General features: G+C 42.0%; 2 protein-coding genes across 5 annotated transcripts in view; both read left to right on the forward strand.

Moving 5' to 3' along the window:
* The window catches only part of LOC120061237 (E3 ubiquitin-protein ligase TRIM33-like), a 20,027-nt gene extending 9,773 nt beyond the window's left edge, over positions 1–10,254 (forward strand). The window contains exons 11-20 of one of the 4 annotated variants that reach the window (XM_039010893.1): positions 405–614; positions 1,634–1,775; positions 1,968–2,031; positions 2,291–2,453; positions 4,126–4,544; positions 4,746–4,869; positions 5,788–5,862; positions 6,214–6,381; positions 9,193–9,243; positions 9,426–10,254. In XM_039010893.1, coding sequence (XP_038866821.1) covers positions 405–614; positions 1,634–1,775; positions 1,968–2,031; positions 2,291–2,453; positions 4,126–4,544; positions 4,746–4,869; positions 5,788–5,862; positions 6,214–6,381; positions 9,193–9,243; positions 9,426–9,677 — 1,668 coding nt within the window. In that variant the 3' untranslated portion in view covers positions 9,678–10,254. The remainder of the gene's footprint in view (positions 1–404; positions 615–1,633; positions 1,776–1,967; positions 2,032–2,290; positions 2,454–4,125; positions 4,545–4,745; positions 4,870–5,787; positions 5,863–6,213; positions 6,382–9,192; positions 9,244–9,425) is intronic. The other 3 variants (XM_039010894.1, XM_039010895.1, XM_039010896.1) reach the window with 3 other exon arrangements.
* Positions 10,255–16,102: 5,848 nt separating this feature from the next.
* Positions 16,103–20,341, forward strand: LOC120061238 (lysosomal amino acid transporter 1 homolog). Its single transcript, XM_039010897.1, has 8 exons — positions 16,103–16,194; positions 16,519–16,725; positions 16,817–16,946; positions 17,162–17,249; positions 18,184–18,329; positions 18,442–18,534; positions 18,661–18,846; positions 19,163–20,341. Exons 2-8 carry the CDS (start codon positions 16,520–16,522, stop codon positions 19,250–19,252), a joined length of 939 nt encoding a protein of 312 aa, XP_038866825.1. The 5' UTR covers positions 16,103–16,194; position 16,519; the 3' UTR covers positions 19,253–20,341.
* Positions 20,342–27,792: the final 7,451 nt, after the last annotated feature.

Below are 27,792 nucleotides of genomic sequence, written 5' to 3' on the forward strand. Positions count from 1 at the left end.
GTATCGCGATACTCGTTAGTATCATGGCAAGGAAACAAAACACAAAGCGGATTTAACGTCTAAAGGAAAACATCCCTAATGTTGGAAGCAAACATCATGATGTTGTCTAGAGTCACATGTATTTATTGTCCTAGCTATAGCACACTATATTTCACTACAGCAGGTTTTTAAAGGACCAAATAGTTCGGTCTGCTTTGTGTTTTTGCCATGGAAAGAATATTGCGATATTGGTATTGTCACAGTCCTAGTAGTCGTGTTTCTTGTTGCATGGGCATGATTTGTGATTATGCTTCCAAAAATGACCTTTCAGCACGTTGTAGACCTGGTAGAATTAAACAATTAATAAATATTCAATCCTGCCACAAATCTCTAGGTTTTGACTTCCTCCTTCTCTGTTCCTGTAGCATTCAAACCCAGGTCATGCTGGACCCTTCCCAGTGGCATCTCTCCACAACGTGAGCGCTGCCAACCCCACCAGTCCCACCAGTGCCAGCATGGCCAGCGCCCATGCCCACCGTGGCCCTGCCAGCCCCATAGTGGGCGCCATCGACCTCATCCCCTCCGTCACCAACCCAGAGAACCTGCCATGCCTACCAAACATCCCCCCCATTCAGGTGCACACAGCCCTCTGGGACCAGGCACATGTCACGCACTTCCAAATCTCACCATGCCTGCTTCCATTCTCATCCTTTCTCCTGGCCCCCACCCCTTTGCTTTTTGTAGATCTGAGTCGATTGGATAAGTATAAGTATTATGATGAATATTCAATGTATACTGCACAAAATATAAATGCAACAATTTCAAAGATTTTACTGAGTTACAGTTCATATAAGGAAATCAGTCAATTGAAATATATTCATTAGGCCCTAATCTGTGGATTTCACATGACTGGGCCCACCCACTTGGGAGCAGAGTCCAGCCAATCAATGAGTTTTTCCCCACAAAAGGGCTTTATTACAGACAGAAATGTGGAGGTCCTGGGCTGGCGTGGTTACACGTGGTCTGCGGTTGTGAGGCCGGGTGGACATGCTGCCAAATTTTCTTAAACGACGTTGGAGGCGGCTTATGGTAGAGAAATTAAGTCATTTCTCTGACAACAGCTCTGGTGGACATTCCTGTAGTCAGCATGCCAATTGCACACTCACTCAACTTGAGACATCTGTGGCATTGTGTTGTGTGACAGAACTGCACATTTTTTTAGTGACCTTTTATTGTCCCCAGCACAAGATGCACTTGTGTAAAGATCATGCTGTTTAATCAGCTTCTTGATATGCCACACCTGCCAGGTGGATGGATTATCTTGGCAAAGGAGAAATGCTCACTAACAGGGATGTTAAAACATTTGTGAGCAAAATGAGAACATTTATTTCAGCTCATGAAACACTTCACGTGTTTTTATATTTTTGTTCAGTATAGTTTCTGCCATACTGCTTTATACCTATCTGTGCTCATTTAAAGGAGCTAGGGGGAGGGGGTAGGAAGTGGAACGGAACCTGGCTCAACTTAGATAAAAATCAAATGTGGTGCTCATACATATACATGGCGATACTTCATCAGAAATGTTCACAAGGTGAACTAAAAATGACCACTAATTCAGTGTTATCCTGTGGCTGGATGTTTGTGGCGCCATCAGCTGGAAGACGCGGGCTCCAGCAGCCTGGATGCCCTACTGAGTCGCTACATCTTAGCCAGCACATACCCTCAGCTGGGCCTGGGGCCCCCCGGGAACATGAACCTCTCCCACGGACCCTCCACACACTCCCCTGGCTCCTCAGGTACTGGAGGACGACTCTACTACAACGAGCACAAACACTTTCTTCACACACAGCTTCAATCTGATCTATGATTTTAAATCATTTGCTCAAATCACTGTCATGGCTATCACGTTTAACGAAGAAAATTGTTTTTCTTACATGACTTCTATGTTACTGCCTCATCCTTGCTCACTGTCTATCTCTCACCCGTAGGCTTATCAAACTCCCACACGCCTGTGCGGCCATCCAGTACGTCCAGCACAGGAAGCAGGGGCAGGTAATGACACACAGGCCAAGCACTAGACCTCTGCTCAAACACAAGGGCTCTCACATTACTGTGAGACAATGATGAGAAAATGACACTATTACATAAAACTGTGAAACATCCATAGGATGGGTTGAAGGTAGCATTGCAGATACTGAACCATTGAGTAAGCTAGTCACTCCTGAACAATTAATCTCACTGGCATACATAGTTATACATCTATTTATGTAAGGGAGGTATTGTGTGTGTGTGTGTGTGTGTGTGTCATAAGCTGTGGATCTGCGGGTAGGCCAGGGCCAGCAAGCGGCCCAATGGAACAGCAGGTCAAAGTCAAGCAGGAGCCCGGAGCCGAGAAGGAGTGTGGTTTCTCGGGAACCACCACCTCCAACGTCAAAACAGAACAAGGGAAGGATGGAGGGAGGAGCGCGTGCATGGTAACATCTAACTGCCCAGCTCTTTCAGCTCCTTTTAGCTTGTCTAGACCAAGATCTAAACTCAGCAAAAAAAGAAACATCCTCTCACTGTCAACTGTGTTTATTTTCAGCAAACTTAACATGTGTAAATATTTGTATGAACATAAGATTCAACAACTGAGACATAAACTGAACAAGTTCCACAGACATGTGAATAACAGAAATTTAATAATGTGTCCCTGAACAAAGGGGGGGTCAAAATCAAAAGTAACAGTCAGTATCTGGTGTGGCCACCAGCTGCATTAAGTACTGCAGTGTTGCCAGTTCTTGCTGTAAGATGTTACCCCACTCTTCCACCAATGCACCTGCAAGTTCCCGGACATTTCTGGGGGGGAATGGCCCTCGCCCTCCGATCCAACAGGTCCCAGACGTGCTCAATGGGATTGAGATCCGGGCTCTTCGCTGACCATGGCAGAACACTGACATTCCTGTCTTGCAGGAAATCACTCACAGAACGAGCAGTATGGCTGGTGGCATTGTCATGCTGTAGGGTCATGTCAGGATGAGGAGGGGTACCACATGAGGGAGGAGGATGTCTTCCCTGTAACGGACAGCGTTGAGATTGCCTGCAATGACAACAAGCTCAGTCTGATGATGCTGTGACACACTGCCCCAGACCATGACAGACCCTCCACCTCCAAATCGATCCCGCTCCAGAGTACAGGCCTCGGTGTAACGCTCATTCCTTCGACGATAAACGCAAATCCAACCATCACCCCTGGTGAGACAAAACTGCGACTCGTCAGTGAAGAGCACTTTTTGCCAGTCCTGTCTGGTCCAGCGACGGTGGGTTTGTGCCCATAGGCGACGTTGTTGCCGGTGATGTCTGGTGAGGACCTGCCTTACAACAGGCCTTACAAGCCCTCAGTCCAGCCTCTCTCAGCCGATTGCGGACAGTCTGAGCACTGATGGAGCAATTGTGCGTTCCTGGTGTAACTTGGGCAGTTGTTGTTGCCATCCTGTACCTGTCCCGCAGGTGTCATGTTCGGATGTACCGATCCTGTGTAGGTGTTGTTACACGTGGTCTGCCACTGCGAGGATGATCAGCTGTCCGTCCTGTCTCCCTGTAGCGCTGTCTTAGGCGTCTCACAGTACGGACATTGCAATTTATTGCCCTGGCCACATCTGCAGTCCTCATGCCTCCTTGCAGCATGCCTAAGGCACGTTTATGCAGATGAGCAGGGATCCTGGGCATCTTTGTTTTGGTGTTTTTCAGAGTCAGTAGAAAGGCCTCTTTTTAGTGTCCTAAGTTTTCGTAACTGTGACCTTAATTGTCTACTGTCTGTAAGCTGTTAGTGTCTTAACGACCGTTCCACAGGTGCATGTTTATTAATTATGGTTCATTGAACAAGCATGGGAAACAGTGTTTAAACCCTTTACAATGAAGATCTGTGAAGTTATGTGGATTTTTACGAATTATCTTTGAAAGACGGGGTCCTGAAAAAGGGACGTTTCTTTTTTTGCTAAGTTTATATCTAGCAGGTATTGGTCTACCTGAGGCTATCTATATAAGATGCTTGTTGAACAACAGAGGTTTTCGGCCTCACTTCTTGACGCTAAACCAGAATTCTGAATGTACTTAACCCACTTGAAAGGGTTCAGTATTTTGTTGTTGTGTGTGTTTGTCCCACAGATGAGTAGTTCAGAGAGCAGACGTACTCCCCCTCTCCCCGTGTTGGGCTCTGTGACTTCTGGCTCCTCTGTCCAGGACATCCTCAAGAAGGTGGGGGAGCATGTCAAAACTGAGCCCCAGGACCAGGAGGCCTGCAGTGGGGCCAACAGGCCTGGCAACGCCCCTATCACCACCAGCAGCACATCCACTGTGGCCTCTGCCGCACTGCTGACCAATGGCAAGGGAGCCGCGTCCGCTGCCCTGCGCTCTCCACGCACTGCACAGGGGACCAACCAGAGCGGGGCAGGAGGGAAGGAGGACGACCCCAACGAGGACTGGTGCGCTGTGTGCAACAACGGGGGAGAGCTGCTTTGCTGCGACCGCTGCCCCAAAGTCTTCCACATCACTTGTCACATCCCCACCTTGAAGTGCTCCCCGAGGTGAGCCCCTGATGCGCGCACACAGGCTGGCGTTGACTACAGTAGATGTCAGAATGAGAATGAATTTCATTCATATAGCACCTTCAACTCAAAGCCTTTTACATTGGATGCTGATATCCTGCTATACATCAGCTATCATTTTCCCATGTCTATATATCTGGGTTATTGCTTCACATTTTCTTTCTGTTTCTCCCCTCTCAGTGGAGAGTGGATGTGCACGTTTTGCCGGAGCCTGGCAAGCCCGGAGATGGAGTACCAGCCTGACGACGAGCCTCGTAGCGAGAAGGACAACAGTGAGCAGGGCCTGAGTCCTGAGGACCAGAGGGTCAGTGGAACCATCCACCTGTAATACCTTGTGTCAAACTCTTTCCAGAGGGCTGAGTTTGCAGGATTTCACTCCTCCCTTGTACTTGATTGATGAATTAAGGTCACTGATTAGTAAGGAACTCCCCTCACCTGATTGTCTAGGTCTTAATTGAAAGGAAAAACCAGCAGACACTAGGCCTTCCATGGAATAAGTTTGACACCCCACACCTAGGTCTTTCCCTGCTTACAGTTGAAAGGACTTTCCATAGGATTAGTAGTTTCTACTGCCACTGCCAATTCAATACATTTCCTCACTACGTATATCAGTGAATTTCCATTGACCCTGTTCCTGGAGAGATATCGCCCTGAATGTTTTCGCTCCAACCTTAATTTAGCGCACCTGATGATAATAATAATTAGCTCTTTGATAAGCTGAATCAGGTTAGTTACAACTGGGGTTGGAGCGAAAACCTACAGGAAGGTAGCTCTCTGGGAACAGAGTTGTAGAGCCCTACTTTAGATACCCTCACATTTGAGGAGTGAATCCGTGTGAATGAAGGCAGTACAGCTCTCTAAGGTAGCATAGCGGTTAAGAGCGTTTGGCCAGTAAACATAAGGTTGCTGGTTTGAATCCCCTAGCCGACTAAGTTAAAAATCGGTCGACGTGCCCTGGAGCAAAGCACTTAACCCTAATTGCTCCTGTAAGTCATTCTGGATAAGAGCGTCTGTTAAATGACTAAAATGCAAAATGGAGTATGAGTTCCTGGCAACTTGTTTGTAGTCATGAAGCCTGATGTGCTACTCCTTCCATTTTTATTTGCTGCGTTCAGACATTGGGACACATGCCTCAGTCTCTCTCTCTCCTAGCTGAGGAATGATAAGGACTTGTGTAATGTTCTCCTGCATAACCACCACCCCTATCTCTCACTCCCTGCAGAGGTGTGAGCGCCTCCTGCTGTATGTTTTCTGCCATGATCTCAGTGAGGGGTTCCAGGAGCCTGTCCCTCCCTCTGTAAGTATCTCAAGCATGTAAAAGGCAATTCCACTGTTATTCTATCTGACCTTGATGGCCAAATGTACCTTTCACCTCTACTGAGTACAGCCTCTCTAGTTTTCTTCCTTCTAGGGACTATTTCCTGGCCACTGTGTTCTTGATTCTACCATTGGTTTCTTTGGGGTCTTGGCCCGGGTTTCTGTAAAAGCACTGTGTCAACTGCTTATGTAAAAATGGCTTTATAAATACATTTGATTGGTTTATTGACCCTGCCCTATACCCCCAGCGTCACATTACTTCATCATTGTGGCTATAACCATAATGTTCTGTATGTTAAATTAATGAACCAATATGGCTCTCAAACCACAGTTCCCCTCTCACCAGATCCCTAATTACTACAAGATCATCAAGAAGCCCATGGACTTGACCCTGGTGAAACAGAAGCTACAGTTGAAGCATGTCCAACACTACCAGAGCTCGAAGGAGTTTGTCTCGGATGTGCGCCTGGTCTTCAGCAACTGTGCCAAGTACAACGAGGTGAGTGGGCATGACTTCCAGGCATGAGGAGATAAAAATAAAAAATGTTTTATTTTTATTAACCTTTATTTAACTAGGAGATGGGACTGACTGATAGTTAAATGGATGCAGGAGGCCACATGCACACTAATACTGTATGCTGACAGTGGGAATACATTATTCAGAAGGTTGATCTTTATCACACCGTTTGGCATGGACTTGTGCACCCACAGGGATTAACACTGGATGACTGAATGAAGTTACTGTGTACTCACACTATACTGTTTGTTGTGAATGTGGTGTTGCCAAACTAATTTGCTGTTTTTCTAACCTGAATATTTTCATGGCCACTAATGTAATGTCTTTCTGGTCAGTTATTTTGTACGTAGTGGGATTAGTCTGCTGTCATAAGACTTCTTGATTTGTTTACTGAGGAGTTAACAAAACAAGCAAACCTATAAAGCATGGACTATAATTGTCATTATTGCCACAATATATTAGTTCAGAGATTGTCATTCTTAATAACTTTCTTGCAGAGATTACCCTTTAAACAGCTAATGGGTTTCTTTTTGTCTGTATTCATTATAGCTAACCGTTTCTATCAACAAAAATATAAACACAACATGCAACAATTTTCAAAGATTTAACTGAGTTACAGTTCACAAAAGGAAATGTCAATTGAAATAAATTCATTAAGCCCTAATCTATGGATTTTACCTACCCAATCAGATTTAGTTTTTCCCCACAAAAGGGCTTTAATCACAAACGGAAATACTCCTCAGCGCCCCTTGTCAGACGCTATTGTCTCCAACACAAGGTGCCCCTGTGTAATGATCATGCTGTTTAATCAGCTTCTTGATAATCCATTCACCTGACAGGGGTGGTATTTCTTGGCAAAGGAGAAGTGCTCACTGACAGGGATATAAACAAACTTGTGCATAAAATTTAATAGAAATAAGCTTTTTGTGTGTGGAAAATTTCTGGAATTATTTATTTCGGCTCATGAAACATGGGACTAACACTTTACATGTTGCATTTATATTTTTATTTCAGTGTAGTTTGACTGTGCCACAAGTCCTGGATCTTAAAGTAGAAGTTAGCTTTTTTACAACCAAATGTTATAGAATGGTCCAGACCCTTTAAAAAAAAATACATTTTGCGATTTCACTTGTTTTTGAGAAATATACTGCAACTAGTGCTTTTTTTAAAAGTTTCCTCATCCTCGTTGTGTGGTACGGGGGCTCTGAAAAAACATGAACAAATGCTCTAAAAACACCCACATGCGTAATTTTAGAAACGGAAATGCTCTCAGTATAGTGATGTAGGTCTTCGGATGTTGTACACATGAAATTGTCATTCCGAACTTTATCTGCAAAATTATATTCCATTTTGTGCGACTCGAGCCGTTTCCCCTATTCAGCTGTTCCATTCTCAGTGTAGCCTGCTGCTATAGGTAACTGCCAAAATAAAGGAAACACCAACATTGTCTTAATAGGGTGTTGAGCCAACAGAACAGCTTCAATGCGCCTTGGCATAGATTCTACAAGTGTCTGGAACTTCCTGTGTGGAAGCACCTTCTTTCAATATACTTTATACCCCTCATTTACTCAAGTGTTTCCTTTTACTTTGGCAGTTACCTGTAGAATGGACGTGGCAGTCGAGTTGCAACAAAATTAAATATAACGTTGTGGATTAAGTTCAGAATGCCACAATTTCATGTGTACAACATGTAAAGACCTACAACAATATACTAATAGCTTTTCTGTTTCTAAAATGACTAATTTGGGCGATTTTGGAGCCTTTGTTCATATTTGTCAGAGCCCACATACTGCACAAAGAGGATAAGGAAATGAAGCGCTGATTAGTGGTACGTTTCTCAAAAGTGAAATTGCACAAAAAAGGGGTCTGGTACCTTATTTAAGATGCTGTTTACATCAACATTAGATTTGGTTGTAAAAATAGAAAGAAAAAAAAGAAGCTACATTCTCCTTTTTAGTGTAATAATGAATAGTTTAAATCTGATACTAACCCAAATACTTAACTTTTTGAATGCAAAAGAGTTGTCCCATGTGTGTGGGATTTTCATATTTGGCTTTGTAAGTCAAAATGTGTCAATCTGAATTGGACCTTTTGATATAGTGTCGAACATGTTTTCAAGTGATGTGTTTAGGGGGAAAGGTCATTTACAAAGTGGTTGGTTTTCAACATTTATTTGAAATGGAACAGAGGGAAACAATATGATACCTTGAGAAAATCAATGAGGAACTGAGTTGTGATGGTGACGTTAAAATATTTCCTATTGGTTGCAGTTGACATAGTCAGCAGTTCAGCTCAATGTACCATATATGCTACATATGCATAAGTTATGATTTCCAAGGACACTTACTAGGTATCAGTGAAGGAACTGTCAGTGTCAAGGATAGTATATCAAGCTAAACAATTTAGCAGGGAGAGGAAGTGAAAGCTGTCACTCCCAGGAATACGCCAGGACCCAGAGCAAGGCTATGGATGCTGTTCAGAATTCTCTCAGCAGGCAGAAGCAGCCAGGTAAAGACAGACCATAGACTAGACTAGCTTGGAAATGTAATGACAAGATTTACCCAATGACTGTAAGCTGCAACCTCAGTAAGTGAAACAAGAGTTTATGGAGGGATGACAGACACAAACCATATTTGGACACAAGTTCACTAAGGGGTGTATTTTCCTTAGGCCCAAAGACCTAGGGTAGTGACGGTACACATGGTTGTTACCTATAACCTGTCTGTACTGTGAAATCCCCCCTCCCCTTCTGCTTTTTTGTATTTTATTGTACTGTTATCGCCCCTTTTTTAGATGTCTCGAATAATCCAGGTATATGATGAGGAGAAACAGAGTAATGTGCAGGTAAGCTGTTTCTAATACACATGGAGGGTAAAGGTTCGGCTGCCCACTCTGCCACTAGGAATGTTAACCCACTAATGTACTCCTCCCATTCCTTACCCATTCATCCCTCCTGTTCAATGGTACCCGCACACCCCACCTCGCCCTTCCTCATACTCTCCCCCTCTTTCCCTCCCTCCCGGCAGGCGGACTCAGAGGTGGCGGAGGCAGGGAAAGCTGTGAGTTTGTACTTTGAGGAGAGGCTGCTGGAGCTCTACCCAGATGAGAGTTTCCCCGAGGTACCAGAGGAGCCTGAGGTACCAGAGGTACCCGAGGAGCCCCAGGCCCCAGCTGGAGAGGGAGAGGAGGCGGATCTCACAGAAGACTCCGAGGATGAGTTTGTGCAGCCTAAACGCAAGCGGTTAAAAACGGATGAAAAGCCGATGCACATCAAGTGAGAATCATTGTGTTAAAAGAGGAAAAGAGAAGTGAAAGGATTTTGTCTTCCTCATCTCATGTTTTTTGCTTTTTTTCCCTTTAAGACCACATACGTAAAATGCAGGACCTATTGTACAAATGTACAGGTTTATTTCATCCTTTTCCTCTTTTAAAGAGTTATTGTAAAATAGAAATTAAATCAATCTGTGTATCCGGCAAACTGGACTTTTTAAAGACCTCCATTTCCTCTTCTGTGGCAATTTATGGATGTTTAAGAAAGTGCTTGTACAGATTTTAAAGTATGATTTGTTTTAAAGTATAATTTTGTTTGCAGTAGTTAAATGAAATGCGTCTTTTTTTCTATTATCATTTATAATGTTTGTAAATCTGTGAAACCTGCTTTATAAAGTATCTGAAACTCCCATTTCCCCTAATCTTGATGTACTATAAAGTTTGACATTAATTACCTACCAAGTATTTGTTGTATGTTTGTTGAAATATTTGACCTGCTGTAAATAAGAGAAAACAAATGAGGAAAAACCAGTGATTTGTTTGGTATTTCATCAATAAATAAAATGTTCAAATATTTCCTGTAAATAGTATTGATATCAATGTTGCAAGACAAGACTTCATTTCAGGCTCTGAGAAAAAAAATGTTTAAAGGTCAACTGCCCCTAAGAACCAACTTCTCTGGTTTCAAATGGCCTACGTGGCATCGATATGAGTCAACATTTACTACAGAGTAAATTTGATAATTTTGTTAATGAAGTCGATCTTGTCCCAAACTGAGTGTCACGATTTACTGCAGGGTTGGGTATGGATTACTTACATGTCCACTTTAGCCAATTATGGCCAATAGCCCAGATAAGGCAGGTTGTGGCCCGCCCCCAACTACCATGTGGACATTTGTTATCAAGTCTACATATGGGTGCACAGGCTGAGCTGCCTGCATTATCTGCACTGGTGCCTTTAGTGACATGCAACCGGTGGAATAGCTGGAAAATGGCACGTGTTTCAGGCAGAAATGTGGCTGCAGTGAACTTCAGCTGTACAAGATAATACAGTGGTATATTGCTGCCACTCAGCAATACTTTTTAAATAATTATTACGAAATTAGATCACATTAGGTAATAATTCAATAACTCATGAGAAAAGTCACGTTATAACGAGAAAGATGTATTTATTGCGAAATAGCCTTTATTGTGCTGAAACGTTAGCATAGGCTACTTGGCACGCTTGTCTTCCTCTCTTGCACAGGTTGACATTATGTCCAGTTTGCTTGTGTTGATTAACTTGTATTTTCTCCTCGGTTTGAGGCATTAGGAGATATGTGTCACTGAGTAAAATAAATGGTGTCATTAATTTACATACATTGTGGGGAGATCGGAGTTCTCTATGGCTGTACAGCTGATTTTTTTTGTTTTAACTATCGGACCTCGACGTTATTCCTTGATCAACTGGGCGGACTTTGAAAGCTTCATGGATACAAACTAATGCATTCAAACAGGTGGTGACCCAAAATAGTCAGGCGTTTACTTCATATTCTAGATCCCCATGGACTGTACATTTGGACCTAAATCTCTGGAAAGGGGATTAGTAGCTACCTTCACAACCAAGAGGAACAGTTTAGGCATGTGTCCTTTTTGTCTTGAAATTTCACATTTAGAAGGTGCATTGAAGCTATTAGGTAGTATGATTAGCATTTCTAGCACAATCAGCTAGTAAACTATATCTGATTTATGCACAAATTCGCCACTCGAGAGGATCATTATGGTAGCTATGGCTATTCTCAAGAACAAGCAAGCCCCTATCTGAGAACCATTTCCGGCTGATCAAGCGTACTCAATGAGCGCTAATTTAATCAAAAGTGCACTACAGTGGTTTGGAAATATGACATTGCAAAAGGAGTCAAATGATTATTAGGAAAACCTTTAGTCACTTGGATGTCGTCAGAATGACTTTAGATGTATAACGTTAGGTAGCTAAAATTGAGGGGAAACCAACTCAGATTTGAACTAGCTGGCTATTGTTGACGAACTTTGTTTGCTAACGACATTGTCATTCATTTGACGACATAATGATTGCAAAGTTGTTTTCTACTAAACATTTGCCTACTTTAGGAATGTCATATTTCCAGGACACTATAATGTTAATTACACGAAACAGTTCTTAGCCTCCATCTATCACAACTTTTGGGCACAGCTATGCCATATATTTGTATAACTACACCAAGATAGACCACAGCCTGAGGTTTCCAATGGGAACAAATTAGTCATAGTGGGCAGAACCAAGCACGAGCTAGCATATATCTGCATATTTCCATTAGGGAACGCCTACTCTGTGAAGTGTGCGATAACAAGTCGCCTTTGCACTCCTTAAACAACGTGATTTTTAAAAACTTTGGCAAAGGTTAAAGTCTACAAAAGTAGTCCACTCTGTTCATAACATATTCTAGTTTTGAGAACAGAAAACTGTATTGAGATCAAATGTTTCATCGATGAGAAGATGTGCAGAATGCCGGCCAAAATCCATCTCGTTCCATCTTCTCCCACTGCCAGCCACTGGGCTTCCTCTCACTACCATTTTTGGTAGTGAATGGAAACGCCAAGCGGATGCTTTACATTTATACATCCGGTGAAGTATCTGTCTCATTGTTCTATCTTTGGCTGTGCGTCTTGAGAACGTGCATAACAATAGAGATGTTCGTATTGCATGGCCCGGTGCCCCCCGGTTGATCGGAGTTTGTATTTTATTCCATTAGTCCTTATTGGAAATCTCCACGCACCCGGGTCACCGTGCCATCTAAAACTAACTCCAAAAATGCATGACGCGAACCAGTGACAGAGGTGCAACCTATGAATAGCTAAATGTATTTTGAATGTCTTTATTTTGCCGAGCTCTGTGTGTGTTTCTTGGAGTTCCAGGTGTGGCTGGAGGAGTCATGGTGGCCACTGGAGGGCAACTTTATTGGAGCTCATTTACATGAAGTTAATTTATAACAACTGATACAAGTATCCTATATTAGGTACTACAGTGCCAGCTAGTACAAGTACATATGGATTTACAGTATGAATAATATTTCATTAATGTACAGGGTCCACTTTGGCTCAAGAGAACAATCCAGACTAAGGATTTGCAAAAGGTAAGATCATAATAAATATTATATGGGCCGAGTGGACCTGATCCTAGATCAGTACTCCTTCTCTGATGGCGATTTCTCTCTCCTTCTTTCCTTCTATAACTTCAGATTGACCCCCTGGACAATGATTAGTAGATGTGGGTGAGTGGACACACAGATCTGGGACTAGCCTAGCAGCAGCAGCTCTTCTCAACTATTGGCAAGAATTTATTTGCCATCCAATCACCATGAGAGAAAGTTTATTCTGCATTCAACACTTCTATTGCAGGAGAGATGAGCACCTATCAGATCCTCCTGCTGTCCTTCACCCCTCGATGCAGTTTGCTGACCATCGTTAATGCCAGGAAGAAGTCCGCCAGCCGAAGTAGGAGCCATGTTCATCACCATGCAACGCTCTACTGACGAGGTAGACTATGCTTTGAATAGCAACTGACTGACAGGCAGTCAGGCAGAGACACGGACACTCACATTTGACTTGACCTTATATTGACAACACTCGACTCACAGGTACCCGCCTCTCCCTTCCCATCCCATTAAGCTCCCTTTCTCCACCTTAGGTACCACGTTGTCTCCCATCTACTTTATAGTGGCCTCAACTGCACCCTACCGCATAACCTCTGGGTAGCCAGGTGAATGAAGAGCTTCACCAGAGATTGAAGAGGAAGCGAGACATCCCACTCCCTATTTTTTTCTGTTTCAATTGAAGTCAATGAACTAAGTAGACTTGACAAAGCTGCTATCGCATTGGGTGTCTATGGGCGAGCCACCCCCTTAAGTAGGCAATGGTAAACAGCCTGAGTGAACTATCTTTATTTATCCACCATCTTTGGCTTCACCCCGGCACAGACGGGGACTGAAACTCCACCGTCAGTGTATCCCCAAAGTTGAAGGAAGCCCGCCTGCTTGCTTGCTCTGCCCCTCCAGTACTGTTTACACCATATTTGCTTGAACAATAAAGTTGTTGCCTGAGTCAATACTTTTAAAGATACATCTTACTTCACAAGGGTGAAAATCCTACATTCAATGCATATCAAGTTTTTCCTTTCCACTATCAAAAGGTTGTGAGGTAAAATGTAAATAAAAACGTTGATATAGTTCATTGATTTGACATGCCCAATCTGAACATTTAAACCATCACAAGTTATGTTAACGATATACCCTTACTATAACATTACCCTTGGGGACCTGTGATGGAGACATTGTCCTTAAGGTTACGCAGTCATTCTTGTCCTAAAAGAGCACTGGTGTTCATGAAACAGGTTACAATTTTATAAGTAGTCTGCAACTAGGTTTCTGTGAATATGGTTCCCAACATAAGATGCACAGAACTTCTCTAAAGAGCAAGTACAAGTCTGTATTGTAATTATATTTACAGAATACAGTATTGTCCATATGACTACGTAACACCTGCCGCCTATAGGGTTACCAAAAATGGCACCACTATCAGACTAAGGCAGTTCCTTTTTACTGAGGGGGAACACCTCAACCATAGGAAGACTGGTTCGTGACAGGCCACCTATTGAGTTGGATCATGACTTCTGAGCATTACAATGGACCAAACAACACTATATCAAAAATATATAATTTTATTACAAGTTTCTCTTTAAATTACAAGATTAAAACCACTGGCACTTTCTGTTTGTTAGCCAGTTCCAACAGTCATCAATCAATAATACATAAAATAGTAGTCTCTCTAGACTAGAGTCTAGACAGACGGTTTGCCTCCCACAATGCCGGCTTAGGCTACACATCTGTACATAAAAAAAGTATGTTTCGCGTAGAGGAAAGTTAGGAGTTGAGACATCCGGCATTCTTACTCACTTGTTGCCCTAGCACAGTGCTTATTTTTGAGAATAGCCATAGCTAGCTACTATAGTGATCCCCTTGAGAGTGCCTAATTTCAGTGCATCATTCAGATATAGCTTGCTAGCTAATGGGTTGGTTGTGCTAGAAAATGTATAATCATGCTAGCTAATTGTTTCAAAGCACCTTCTAAATGTGAAAGTACAAGACAAAAAGGACACTTACCTAAACTGTTCCTTTATCTCCTCTTGGTTGTGAAGGTAAAGTAGATAGTTAATCTCCTTACCAGAGACTTCCGCCCAAATGAGCAGTCCATGGGGGTCTAGAATGTGAAGTAAACGCCTGACTGTGTTTTGGGTCACCACATAACCTGTTTGGATGCATTTAAGATGCATTAGTTTGTATCCATTAAGTGTCCCATGTCTGCCCAGTTAATAATGAAGGAAAAGCTAGCTACTGTTTTTTTTGCGTGTGCTGTAGAGCCGTCGATAACTCAACACAATGTAGGTAAACTAATGACAACACCATCTATATTGCTCAATAACACTAATATCTCCCAAAGCCTCAAATTGAGGAGAAAAATAACAGTTGATCAACTCAAGCAAACCGGACATAATGGACTCCCCATTATGGGCTCCCGAGTGGTCTAAGGCACTGCATCTCAGTGCAAAATGCGTCACTACAGTCCCTGGTTCGAATCCAGGCTGTATCACATCCGGCTGTGATTGGCAGTCTCATAGGGCGGCGCACAATTGGCCCAGCGTCGTCCAGGTTTGGCCGGGGTTAGCCGTCATTGTAAATAATAATTTGTTCTTCACTGACTTGCCTAGTTAAATAAAGGTTCAATTTAAAAAAAAATAAAACAATGATAATGGCAACATGTGCATGCCATGTAGCCTATGCTAACGTTTCAGCATAATAAAGGCTATTTCTCGTAATAATGTTCAACCTGATTATTTTGTAATAATGTAATCTTTCTCGTTATAACGTGATCTTTCCCATAATAACGAGATAATGGATTAGTTCATTATAATGAGTTATTGAATTATTTCATAACATGATTTTACAGTATCTCGTAATAATTATATACCAAAAAAATCTGAGTGGCAGCAATACGCCACCTTAAGACACCTATATGGTCTTAATTTTTTGTGTTTTGAAAAAATGCAAAGCGTATAGAACTTCGAAGTTAAATAGTTTGAGATGGTTATTTTGTGATATAGCTTGGAAACTTACAATTTAGTTGATTTGTTATTTAACCGAGGTCCCTTATTACATACATAATTGGGGGGTGGGGATTGCCTCGTTAACATGTTCGAGCGGCGCATATTTCGGTTTGATTTGAGAAAGGCGCTCCTCCCTGGCCGCTTTTGCTCGTTCACGGTGCACCGCGGCTCAGGTTAATAGAACTCCCTCAATCTGCCGTCTAGCTCCGCCTTTTCCCTGACGTTAGAGATCATCTTCCAATCATAACTAGCTAGGTCACTCCGAACACAATTGTTGTTAAGGCTATGCTTTTCTTCTTTATCTTTGCAAGCCAGTCGGCAAACAGACGTTGACTTCTGGACACACTTCAATAACTGGCCGATAATCAGGTAAGATCAGTATTTTGAATGTTCGACCGGCGTTACCTTGTTTTAGACGTTTGAATCAGCCACAACCTTGAGAAGACAGCCGGCTAACAAGCAAGGAAACGTAAGTTAGTAACTTGTTTTATCGCCCAGCTGGAAACAGTCAGTCCATTCTTAGTACAAACCGAGGTCATTCGAGTCTGAATTCCATAGCAGATAGTAACATTTGAGACTGAGGTATAAAAAAGTTTTGCCTACAGAAATAATAAGCACATATCTACCTATAATTTGTTGCTTATTTAGCTATTTTGTCTAACTTGTGCGTTTAACCCTTTCCTCTGTGCTTAGAATGAGTCTGAATTTGGGGTCGGCTGATGGTGTCCTCACGCTGGTGTCCATTGGATGGAACACTGATGGAAACTTCAGCGCGGTGTGCCCAAATGGGTCAATATGGGTTTGGGAAGGGCTGCGGGAATGTGCCCAGGACGACAGGGACATGGCCAGTGTAATCCTGGGTCTGCTGTCAATAATGTGCTTCATGGTCTCTTCTCTGCCGTAAGTCTTGATTGGGTTTACATTATTTCAGGCCATTTCTGACTTATGGACAACACCGTTACTCTTCCCATTATTATGTTCATGAATGCAGGCAGTACTACAACTCTTGTAAGAGTGGGAATATGGACAGTGCCATGTCCATTTGGTTTCTGCTGCTGTGGCTGGGGGGTGACTCCTGCAATGTTGTAGGCTCATTCTTAGCTGACCAACTGCCGCTACAGGTAAGTGATGGCTGTCTGGGTCAGTCAATATTGCTGAAATGGTTTAAAAATAATAGAAAACTGTTTTGGTGTCAGTCTAAAGTGAGAATAGGGAGAAACTGAAATTGTCAGCTCATCAAGATACTAATGTAAAGATGACATTTTAATATTCGGCATATAAGTATTCCCCTTGTCCACCCCACTGACATGTCTCTCTCCCCCCTTCTCTCATACAGACGTACACAGCAGTGTATTATGTCCTGGCTGACTTATTGATGCTGGGAATGTACTTTTACTATGTGGCTAAGAACAGGATGAATAACAGTGAGTTTGTTTTTGTCAAATTATCTGCTGTGAGATTTGTCAGTACTAAATCAAGGCCACTGGTCAGTGTACATTCCACCCATTGACTATTAATCGAGGGGCCTTTGTGTGTATAACAGTTTTTCCAAAATCCAGTCCTTGAGTATTCCAAACAGTACACATTGTTGTAGCCCCGGACAAACTCACCTGATTCAACTCATTGAGGACTTGATGATTAGTTGACAAGTGGAATCAGGTGTGCTTGTCCTGGGCTACAACAAAAATGTGTACTGTTGGGGGTACTTGAGGACTGGAGTTTGGGAACACTGCAGTTTAACACACACACACACACACACATGACAGGGTATGGCTTGTCCATGTTCTGCCGAATCAGCAAATGTTCTCTCCAAGACGCCTTTGTAAAAATGTCTCATTATGCCAAAAAACATTGCAAGGTTGTTTTAATTGAATATAGGCGTACAGTTCAGTGAACCTAACAGGTGTGTATTTTAGCATTGGAATAGCTTCAGATTGGACTGTTCTGGTCTATACATAGAGGCTCCCTAGGATTAGGCTAGTGTTGAGAAACACTGCTTGATACTAGACCTTGTGATGGTAGAAGTCCCCAAACTTTGCTTTTTTAGTACACTACCAGATCAAAATTATTCTACATTAGTGTTGAATTTTTTCCACTCATTGTCCAATGTAAAAAAAGGACCCAATACTGATGTCAGAAATACCGTGCATCACCACAACATTCTGTTCTTTATTTCCTTATTTTTGTGGCAGCTGATGACGCAGCGACTCATGGTTGCAGGAGTTTGCTGAGGCAGCGTCTTCCAAAAATGAAGACTAAGCCCATTCCTCCCCTCCCCTCCCCCTCCCCCTCCCCTCCCCCTCCCCTCCCCTCCCCTCCCCTCCCCCTCCCCTCCCCTCCCCTCCTTCCTCAACCCAGGCAGGTCGGTCTTAAATGTGGTGTGTGTGGTCTATGTCCTGGGCTTCTCTGCCGGCCTCGTGGCCTTACCTACGTCCCAACAGGATGTGGTCCTCTCTGAGTTTAAAGGGCGGGCCTTGCTGTCAACCACTGTGGATGGTATTAAGGTGAAAAGTGGTCTTTAAGCAATCAGTGGATGCTAATGTAATTTGTGTTGATATGACACTGGCCCCTGGCTAAACGTGATGCGTGACATGCAAACTTTTTTTGTGTGTCCAGGCTTTCAGCACCAAGGAGATCATTGGGTATATCATTGGCTCCATATCCTCAGTGCTCTACCTCTGCTCCAGACTGCCACAGATGCACATTAATGTGAGTCTGAAAAAGAGGAGTTGGGAAGGGTTGTTGAGTGAATGAGTACTGGGTAGGCTTCCTACCTGTAAAAGTGCTGCATGGATATTTTCTTTCTCTCATATTTTTTTCTATCTCTCTCTGTAGTATACGAGAAAGTCGACGGAGGGTGTGTCCTACTTCCTGTTTGCCCTGGTCATCCTGGGTAACACCATGTACGGACTGAGTGTGCTGCTGAAGAACCCTGAGCAGGGCCAGGGAGAAGGAAGCTACATCATCCACCACCTGCCCTGGCTCGTCGGCAACCTGGGCACCCTCTCTCTAGACCTGCTGGTATCCTTCTCATTACAATGCCTGCTGGGCCTCTGGTCTCTTCAATCACATGTGTACTTGTAACATTTAGTCTGCTTTGACTTAACACTTGGCTTCTGCTTTTGGCTCTGTCCTTGTATTACAATGACCGTAATGAACTTACCTGAAGGCAATTGGTTCAGGTTGGTTTGTGACTGGTATGATGTAAGTATTTACCTGTACATTATCCTATATTTAAGCCTCCAGTCTTTGGGATGCATTATCTTTCCAGTGCCTTTTTTAATAAGAATATTTTAATTTCAGAAACTTCTTGAATTCCCTTGACTCACAGTATCAGATCTCCATACAGTTCTTGATATACCGCAATAATGCCCCTCTAGAGTTGGAATCGCAGCACGGTGAGAGAGCTGCTCTGCTGGACAAATGAAACTACTCCCTGGGTGCTGGATCTAGCAGTACAGACACTTATCCACACCAAATGGACTCTCAATTCACATTCCTAAACAGTTTTGGCAAACACAGGAAATCCCTTTCTTTAGATTTTATAGTTATTTATACGATCTGTGTTTTTAATGTTTTGAGAGACTCCACATTGTTCATTGGGATGCAGCTGTAGTTTACTCTTCTTAATGGCTCTTAATCTTTTAGTGACAGACCGTTCCACCGTTACTCAAACACTTGTAGTTTGCTTCAAACCTGTTCTGACAATCATGACGCTACTTGTCACTACTTGGAACCCTCTTGTGGTTGTATTGGAATAGTCTTGTTGTATTTCAGAAGTGACGATTTAACTAGAAATATTTTTTGCAGATCACTTCACCTGTCTTCTGAGTACACAAAGACATGGAAATCTTAGTGTCTTAATATGTTCATGTGGATTTATTGTAACTAAAGTGTTAATGGCTGAAGTACTGTACTTTTTAATTATATTTGATCATTTACATCAATTGCCTTAGGGTTATTCCAGTGATTCTATTTTTATTTATATATATTTTTTTTTGTGATAGCATAAGTATTTGTACTTGGGATAAGTAATGAGTTACTTAGACTACCTATTGATGTGCCTATTAAGATTACCGGGTGCTAAATGAGGTGAAAAGGAGACTGGATTACATTTTCCATGTGTCTTAAAAAAAAAATTTTTTTTTAAATGTTTGCTATGGTTTCAGATCTGGAGACTTGACCTGTTTGTTCAGTGTAAGCATATCATGATGCTCACTAAAGATTTTTGGTGATGGAATGGTCCTGTTTTTCCTTTTCTTGGTCTGTTCCCTAAACACATGGTGGTGCATCACCGTCTACTAATATGCATAGCAAGGATTTGGGTGATTAAGATATTATCACATTGATAGTGTCTCATTCCCTACATACTAATACATTTTAGACCATTTTTAAAAAATGGTCCTAAAGAAATGATTTGCCGGAATGTGTATTTTATTTCATTTTCATAAATGTTTGTTTATTTCTCACCCACATGCTCAATGGGTTGCATAATAAATCAAGTTTTTAAATGAAACTGTGAAAATGGCTATGGAACTCTGATCAATAGTTTGCTAGATATGCTGAGAAAGTGATGTCATTTGCTGCCTTCCATATCCAATCCTATACTGTTTTTGACTGGATTTAAAGATTATATAATCAAATTCATAAAACATGGGAATTTCATATACAGTGCATTTGGAAAGTATTCAGACCCCTTCACTTTTCCACATTTTGTTACTTATTCTAAAATGTATATATATATTTTTAAATCAAGCTACACACAGTACCCCATAAAGACAAAGCAAAAACAAGTTTATTTTGAAATTAAGAAAATGTATTACAAATAAAAACACCTTATTTACCTAAGTATTCAAACCCTTTGCTATGAGACTTCAAATTGATCTCAGGTGCATCCTGTTTCCATTGATCATCCTTGAGATGTTTCTACAATTTTGATTTGATTCTATTGATTGGACACGATTTCGAAAGACGCACACCTGTCTCACATTTCTGCAGTATTGAAGGTCCCTAAGAACAGTGTGGCCTCCATCATTCTTAAATGGAAGACATTTGGAACCACCAAGACTCTTCCTAGAGCTGGCCAAACTGAACAATCGGGGCAGATGGAGGAGGTGACCAAGAACCCGATGGTCATTTTGACAGGGCTCCAGAGTTCCTCTGTGGAGATGGGAGAACTTTCCAGAAGGACAACCATCTCTGCAACAATCAGGTCTTTATGGTAGAGTGGCCAGACGGAAGCCACTCCTCAGTAAAAGGCACATGACAGTCCTTTTGGAGTTTGCCAAAAGGCACCTAAAGGACTCAGACCATGAGAAACAAGATTCTCTTTTCTGATGAAACCAAGATTGAACTATTTGGTCTGAATGCCAAGCGTCACATCTGGAGGACTTCCAGGCACCGCTCATCACCTGGCCAATACCATCTCTAAGTTGAAGCATGGTGGTGGCAGCATCATGCTGTGAGGATGTTTTTCAGCAGCAGAGAATTGGAGGTCTAGTCAGGATCAAGGGAAAGATTAACAAAGCTAAGTACAGAGAGATCCTTGATGAAAACCTGCTCAGGACCTCAGACTGGGGCAAAGGTTCACCTTCCAACAGGACAACGACCCTAAGAACACAGCCAAGACAACGCAGGAGTTGCTTCTGGACAAGTCTCAATGTCCTTGAGTGTCACAGCCTGAGCCCGGACTTGAACCTGATCAAACATCTCTGGAGAGACCTGAAAATAACTGTGCAGCAACGCTCCCCATCCAATCTGACATAGCTTGAGAGGATCTGCAGAGAAGAATGGGGGAAACTCCTGAAATATAGGTGTGCCAAGCTTGTAGCGTCATACCCAAGATGACTCAAGGCTGTAGTCGCTGTCAAAGGTGCTTCAACAAAGTACTGAGTAAAAGGTCTGAACACTTATGTAAATGTCATTTTTCAGTTTTTCATTTGCATTTGCAAAAATTTCTAAAAACATGTTTTTGCTTTGTCATTATGGGGTATTGTGTGTTGATGAGGGTTAAAATGTAATACATTTTAGAATAAGGCTGTAACAAAATGTGGCAAAAGTCAAGCGGTCTTATTACTTTCCGAATGCACTGTATAACTTGACTAATAACTCACTAACTACTAGAGGTCGACCGATTAATCGGAATGGCCGATTAATTAGGGCCGATTTCAAGTTTTCATAACAATCGGAAATCAGTATTTTTGGATGCCGATTTTGCCTTATTTTTTATATTTTTTTTACACCTTTATTTAACTAGGCAAGTCAGTTAAGAACACATTCTTATTTTCAATGACGGCCTAGGAACGGTGGGTTAACTGCCTTGTTCAGGGGCAGAACGACAGATTTATACCTTGTCAGCTCGGGGATTCAATCTTGCATCCTTACGGTTAACTAGTCCAACGCTCCAACCACCTGCCTCACGAGGAGCCTGCCTGTTACGCGAATGAGGTAAGAAGCCAAGGTAAGTTGCTAGCTAGCATTAAACTTATCTTATAAAAAACAATCAATCAATCATAATCACTAGTTATAACTACATATGGTTGATGATATTACTAGTTTATCTAGCGTGTCCTGCGTTGCATATAATCGATGCAGTGCGCATTCGCGAAAAAGGACTGTCGTTGCTCCAACGTGTACCTAACCATAAACATCAATGCCTTTCTTAAAATCAATACACAGAAGTATATATTTTTAAACCTGCATATTTAGCTAAAAGAAATCCAGGTTAGCAGGCAATATTAACCAGGTGAAATTGTGTCACTTCTCTTGTGTTCATTGTACGTAGAGTCAGGGTATATGCAACAGTTTGGGCCGCCTGGCTCTTTGCGAACTAATTTGCCAGAATTGTACGTAATTATGACATAACATTGAAGGTTGTGCAATGTAACAGGAATATTTAGACCTATGGATGCCACCCGTTAGATAAAATACGGAACGGTTCCGTATTTCACTGAAAGAATAAACGTTTTGTTTTCGAGATGATAGTTTCCGGACTCGACCATATTAATGACCTAAGGCTCGTATTTCTGTGTGTTATAATTAAGTCTATGATTTGATAGAGCAGTCTGACTGAGCGATGGTAGGCACCAGCAGGCTCGTAAGCATTCATTCAAACAGCACGTTCGTGCGTTTTGCCAGCAGCTCTTCGCAATGCTTCAAGCATTGCGCTGTTTATGACTTCAAGCCTATCAACTCCCAAGATTAGGCTGGTGTAACCGATGTGAAATGGCTAGCTAGTTAGCGGGGTGCGCGCTAATAGCGTTTCAAACGTCACTCGCTCTGAGACTTGGAGTAGTTGTTCCCCTTGCTCTGCATGGGTAACGCTGCTTCGAGGGTGGCTGTTGTCGGTGTTCCTGGTTCGAGCCCAGGTAGGAGCGAGGAGAGGGATGGAAGCTATACTATTACACTGGCAATACTAAAGTGCCTATAAGAACATCCAATAGTCAAAGGTATATGAAATACAAATCGTATAGAGAGAAATAGTCCTATAATTCCTATAACTACAACCTAAAACTTCTTACCAGGGAATATTGAAGACTCATGTTAAAAGGAACCACCAGCTTTCATATGTTCTCATGTTCTGAGCAAGGAAGTTAAACGTTAGCTTTCTTACATGGCACATATTGCACTTTTACTTTCTTCCCCAACACTTTGTTTTTGCATTATTTAAACCAAATTGAACATGTTTCATTATTTATTTGAGGCTAAATTGATTTTATTGATGTATTATATTAAGTTAAAATAAGTGTTCATTCAGTATTGTTGTAATTGTCATTATTACAAATACATTTAAAAAAATCGTCCGATTAATCGGTATCGGCTTTTTTTCGTCCTCCAATAATCGGTATTGGTATTGGCGTTGAAAAACCATAATTGGTCGACCTCTACTAACTACCAAAGGATATGAACAAAATGTACACACGTGACATGCAGCTCTTGCTTTGATCTCAAAACAAGCGCGTCTACTCAAGACCGCTTATGCTGTAAACACGGTCCAGTTCAAAGTAAATGGCACAGATCCATATATGCATCTCTTATTGGCTGAGTCGTGCGTGTCAATACAATAGAATCCTACTCCGATGCATTCTGCCTACAACAAAATCTCTTGCATAGTTATTTTTGTTTCTGTAAGTTGCATTGAAAGTGGCTAATATTGCGTTGATTCGATCACAATTGCACTGAAAAGGGAAACATTGATAGTGTTAACAGGGAAAACTCTAGAACAGGGGTCACCAACCTTTTCTGAGTCAAGATCACTGAGTAAAAATGTAAACAGAAATGTAAGCCTATGCAACATTAACTAATTAAAAACGGTACTGTAGCAATGAGGTTTATGTAGTAAGCTATAGGCTGAATACATTATCACCGCATATTGGCTTTGCTTGAATTGCCCTGCCAATGCATTGTTGTTGGGGCCATTTCACAAAATATATTTCAAAATTTGAGGTAGGCTATATGATCACACTGGTAATCGATCCTTTGTTGTATTACTTGTGATGCACAGCTGAGGAACATTTAAACGTATTTTACTGGGCTGATGGTGCCTGCATCTGATGGTCAGTCTCAGCAGAGGGAGAGCAGCAGACTGAGGGTCCGCCTTTCAACATCCCTCCGCACTCCCTTTCCTCCACTGACACTGACCAAAAAGGGACACCAACTGGAAGATGAGTCACACCCCATAATTTGTGCCTCATGCACAAATTCATGTTGTTACTCCTATGAACAGAGAAAGTGAAATATTCCTTTATATTAAAAAAGACTCAAGCTGCTAATAATAACTACAACGCAAGCCTATATATTCACTTTCCTAGCTTTACTAACGCAGTGCTTGTTGTAGCGCTGAGTGGAAATAGGAAGTGGCTTTTAAAAGTGTTGAATAATGCTGAGTAAGAACTAAAACATGAACTCACTCAAAAAAACTTTGCTGTATTCGTTGACAGCCTCTCTCTTGTCATCGTTTTAAACATTTTGAAATCTCACAGTATCAACTTTGCTGTAAAAAAAGAGCGTGGCTCACAGTTCGGCTACATCCGGGTTACACACAGTTGCATCAAAACCGAATGTTACCTTACTACGTTACCCATAACGCACGTCGGTGTTTTAAAGCTATACCCCGACTTTACCAACACCACTTACTTTCTATGTATAGTGTATCATGCTCTTCTTTTAAATACATTAGTTTGCGCTTATTCCCTCCAAGCTATGGTGATCTGCCTCTAGAAAATGATTATATTACTGCATTACAGACATTATTTCTTCAAGAGTTGAGTGCATTAAATAATTTGTATTATGGGAGTGCAAGAGATGACTGACAACATTACAGGGATGGCACGTTAAATGAATGTGTCTAACGAAATGAGGATTGGAATGGTCTTCCACCTGAACTGTCCAAATTGTCATCATCAGGGGTTCCAGGGGTTGCTGGCTATCAATGATCCAGGGCGAAAAAGTCCCCCAGCTCATCTGTCTTTGGTCTTAGTGGGGGTCTGCCTCCAGTCTTGAAACGCTCCCTACGAGTAACAACATTTTGTCGTCTTTAAGTTGATTTGTATGTTTTTTTAAAGGTCCTTAAAGACAAGACAATATAGAAAATTATATTAGTAATTATGTATGATAGTTTGTTTTACATTTCTGTCACAAATACATTTAGGCCCCACTGTGTTGTTACACAAGAAAACTAACATTTCAAAGTGAGTCTGATTTGTAAAAGTGGGCTAACAATAAATACAGTATCTTACCTGAAGTTGTGGTAGTGTCCTTTTGTTTACTTTTTCTTTTAGATCCGCCCATTGTTTGGTTTAGGTGACTTACTCCAATTCCACACAATGCTTACGTATTAGTGTCGCATCCCTGGTTTTTGAAGAATCCTGCTGTCCTGTTAGTAGGTGAACCTTCGCCCCAGTCTGAGGTCCTAATAGCTCTGGAGCAGGTTTTTATCAAGGATCTCTCTGTACTTTGCTCCGTTCATCTTTGCCTCGATTCTGACTAATCTCCCAGTCCCTGCCACTGAAAAACATCCCCACAGCATGATTTTGCCACCTACATGCTTCACCGTACGGATGGTGCCATGTTTCCTCCAGATGTGTCGCTTGGCATTCAGGCCAAAGAGTTCAATCTTGGTTTCATCAGACCAAATAATCTTGTTACTCATGGTCTGAGAGTCTTTAGGTGCCTTTTGGCAAACTCCAAGAGGGCTGTCATGTGCCTTTTGCTGAGGAGTGGCTTTGTCTGGCCACTCTACCATAAAGGCCTGATTGGTGGAGTGCTGCAGAGATGGTTGTCCTTCTGGAAGGTTTTCCCATCTCCACAGAGGAACTTTAGAGCTCTGTCAGAGTGACCATCGGGTTCTTGGTCACTTCCCTGACCAAGGCCCTTCTCCCCTAATTGGTGTTTCCAAACTTCTTCCATTTAAGAATGATGGAGGCCACGCTGTGTTCTTGGCGACCTTTAATGATGCAGAAATGTTTTGGTACCCTTCACCAGATCTGTGCCTCGACACAATCCTGTCTCAGAGCTCTACCAACAATTCCTTCGACCTCATGGCTTGGTTTTTGCTCTGACATCCACTGTCAACTGTGGGACGTTATATAGACAGTTGTGTGCCTTTCAAAATCATGTCCAATCTATTGAATTTACCACAGGTGGACTCCAATCCAGTTGTAGAAACATCTCAAGGATGATCAATGGAAACAGAATGCTCCCGAGATCAATTTCGAGTCTCAAAGCAAAGGGTCTGAAAACTTATGTAAATAAGGTATTTCTGTTTTAAATCTTTTATACATTTGCAAGGATTTCTAAAAACCTGTTTTTGGTTTGTCAGTATGGGGTATTGTGTGGAGATTGGTGAAATTTTTATTTATTTAATTAATTTGAAAATAAGGCTGTAACGTAACAAAATGTGGAAAAAGTCAAGGGGTCTGAACTTTTTGAACTCACTGTGTGTATACAGTACCAGTAAAAAGTTTGTACACACCTACTCATTCAATGGTTTTTCTTTATTTTTACTGTTTTCTACATTGTAGAATAATAGTGAAGACATCAAAACGATGAAATAACACATATGGAATCATGTAGCAACCATAAAAGTGTTAAACAAATCTAAATATATTTTAGATTTTAGATTCTTCAAAGTAGCCACCCTTTGCCTTGATAACACCTTTGCACATTCTTGGCATTCTCTCAACCAGCTTAATCTGGAATGCTTTTCCAACAGTCTTGAAGGAGTTCCAACATATGCTGAGCACTTGTTGGCTGTGTTTCCTGCAGTCCAACTCATCCCAAACCATCTCAATTGGGTTGAGGTCAGGTGATTGTGGAAGCCAGGTCATCTGATGCAGCGCTCCATCACTCTCCTTCTTGGTCAAATAGCCCTTACACAGCCTGGAGGTGTGTTAGGTCATTGTCCTGTTGAAAAACAAATTATAGTCACACTAAGCCAGCAGCATTCCACCCTGCATCCCACTGCTGGATTGCTTCTAAAGCTAAGCAGGTTTGGTCCTGGTCAGTTCCTGGATGGGAGACCAGGTGCTGTTGGAAGTGGTATTGGAGGGCCAGTAGGAGGCACCCTTTCCTCTGGTCTGAAAAAAATGTCCTGATGCCCCAGGGCAGTGATTGGGGACATTGCCCTGTCTAGGGTGCCATCTTTCGGATGGGATGTTAAACGGGTGTCCTGACTCTCTTTGGTCACTAAAGATCCCATGGCATTTATTGTAGGAGCCTAGGTGTCCTAGCTAAATTCCCAATCTGGTCTTCATACTGTACCATCATGGCCACCTAATTATCCCCAGCTTACAATTGGCTCATTTGTCCTCTCCCCTGTATCTATTCCCCAGGTTGTTGCTGTAAATGAGAAATGTGTTCTCAGTCAACTTACCTGGTTAAATATGTGCAAACCAGATGGGATGGTCTATTGCTGGTTAAGTATGCCTTGAAATCTAAATAAATCACAGACAGCGGTACCATCACATT

The sequence above is a fragment of the Salvelinus namaycush genome, chromosome 16, assembly GCF_016432855.1.
Source record: "Salvelinus namaycush isolate Seneca chromosome 16, SaNama_1.0, whole genome shotgun sequence".
NCBI lineage: Eukaryota > Metazoa > Chordata > Actinopteri > Salmoniformes > Salmonidae > Salvelinus > Salvelinus namaycush.

Coding starts and splice junctions, on each gene's coding strand:
- LOC120061238 (XM_039010897.1), top strand. CDS start 16,520: ATGAGTCTGAATTTGGGGTCGGCTGATGGTGTCCTCACGCTGGTGTCC. Junction 17,250..18,183: donor TAAGAACAGGATGAATAACA/GTGAGTTTGTTT, acceptor TCCTCAACCCAG/GCAGGTCGGTCTTAAATGTG. Junction 18,330..18,441: donor CCACTGTGGATGGTATTAAG/GTGAAAAGTGGT, acceptor TTGTGTGTCCAG/GCTTTCAGCACCAAGGAGAT.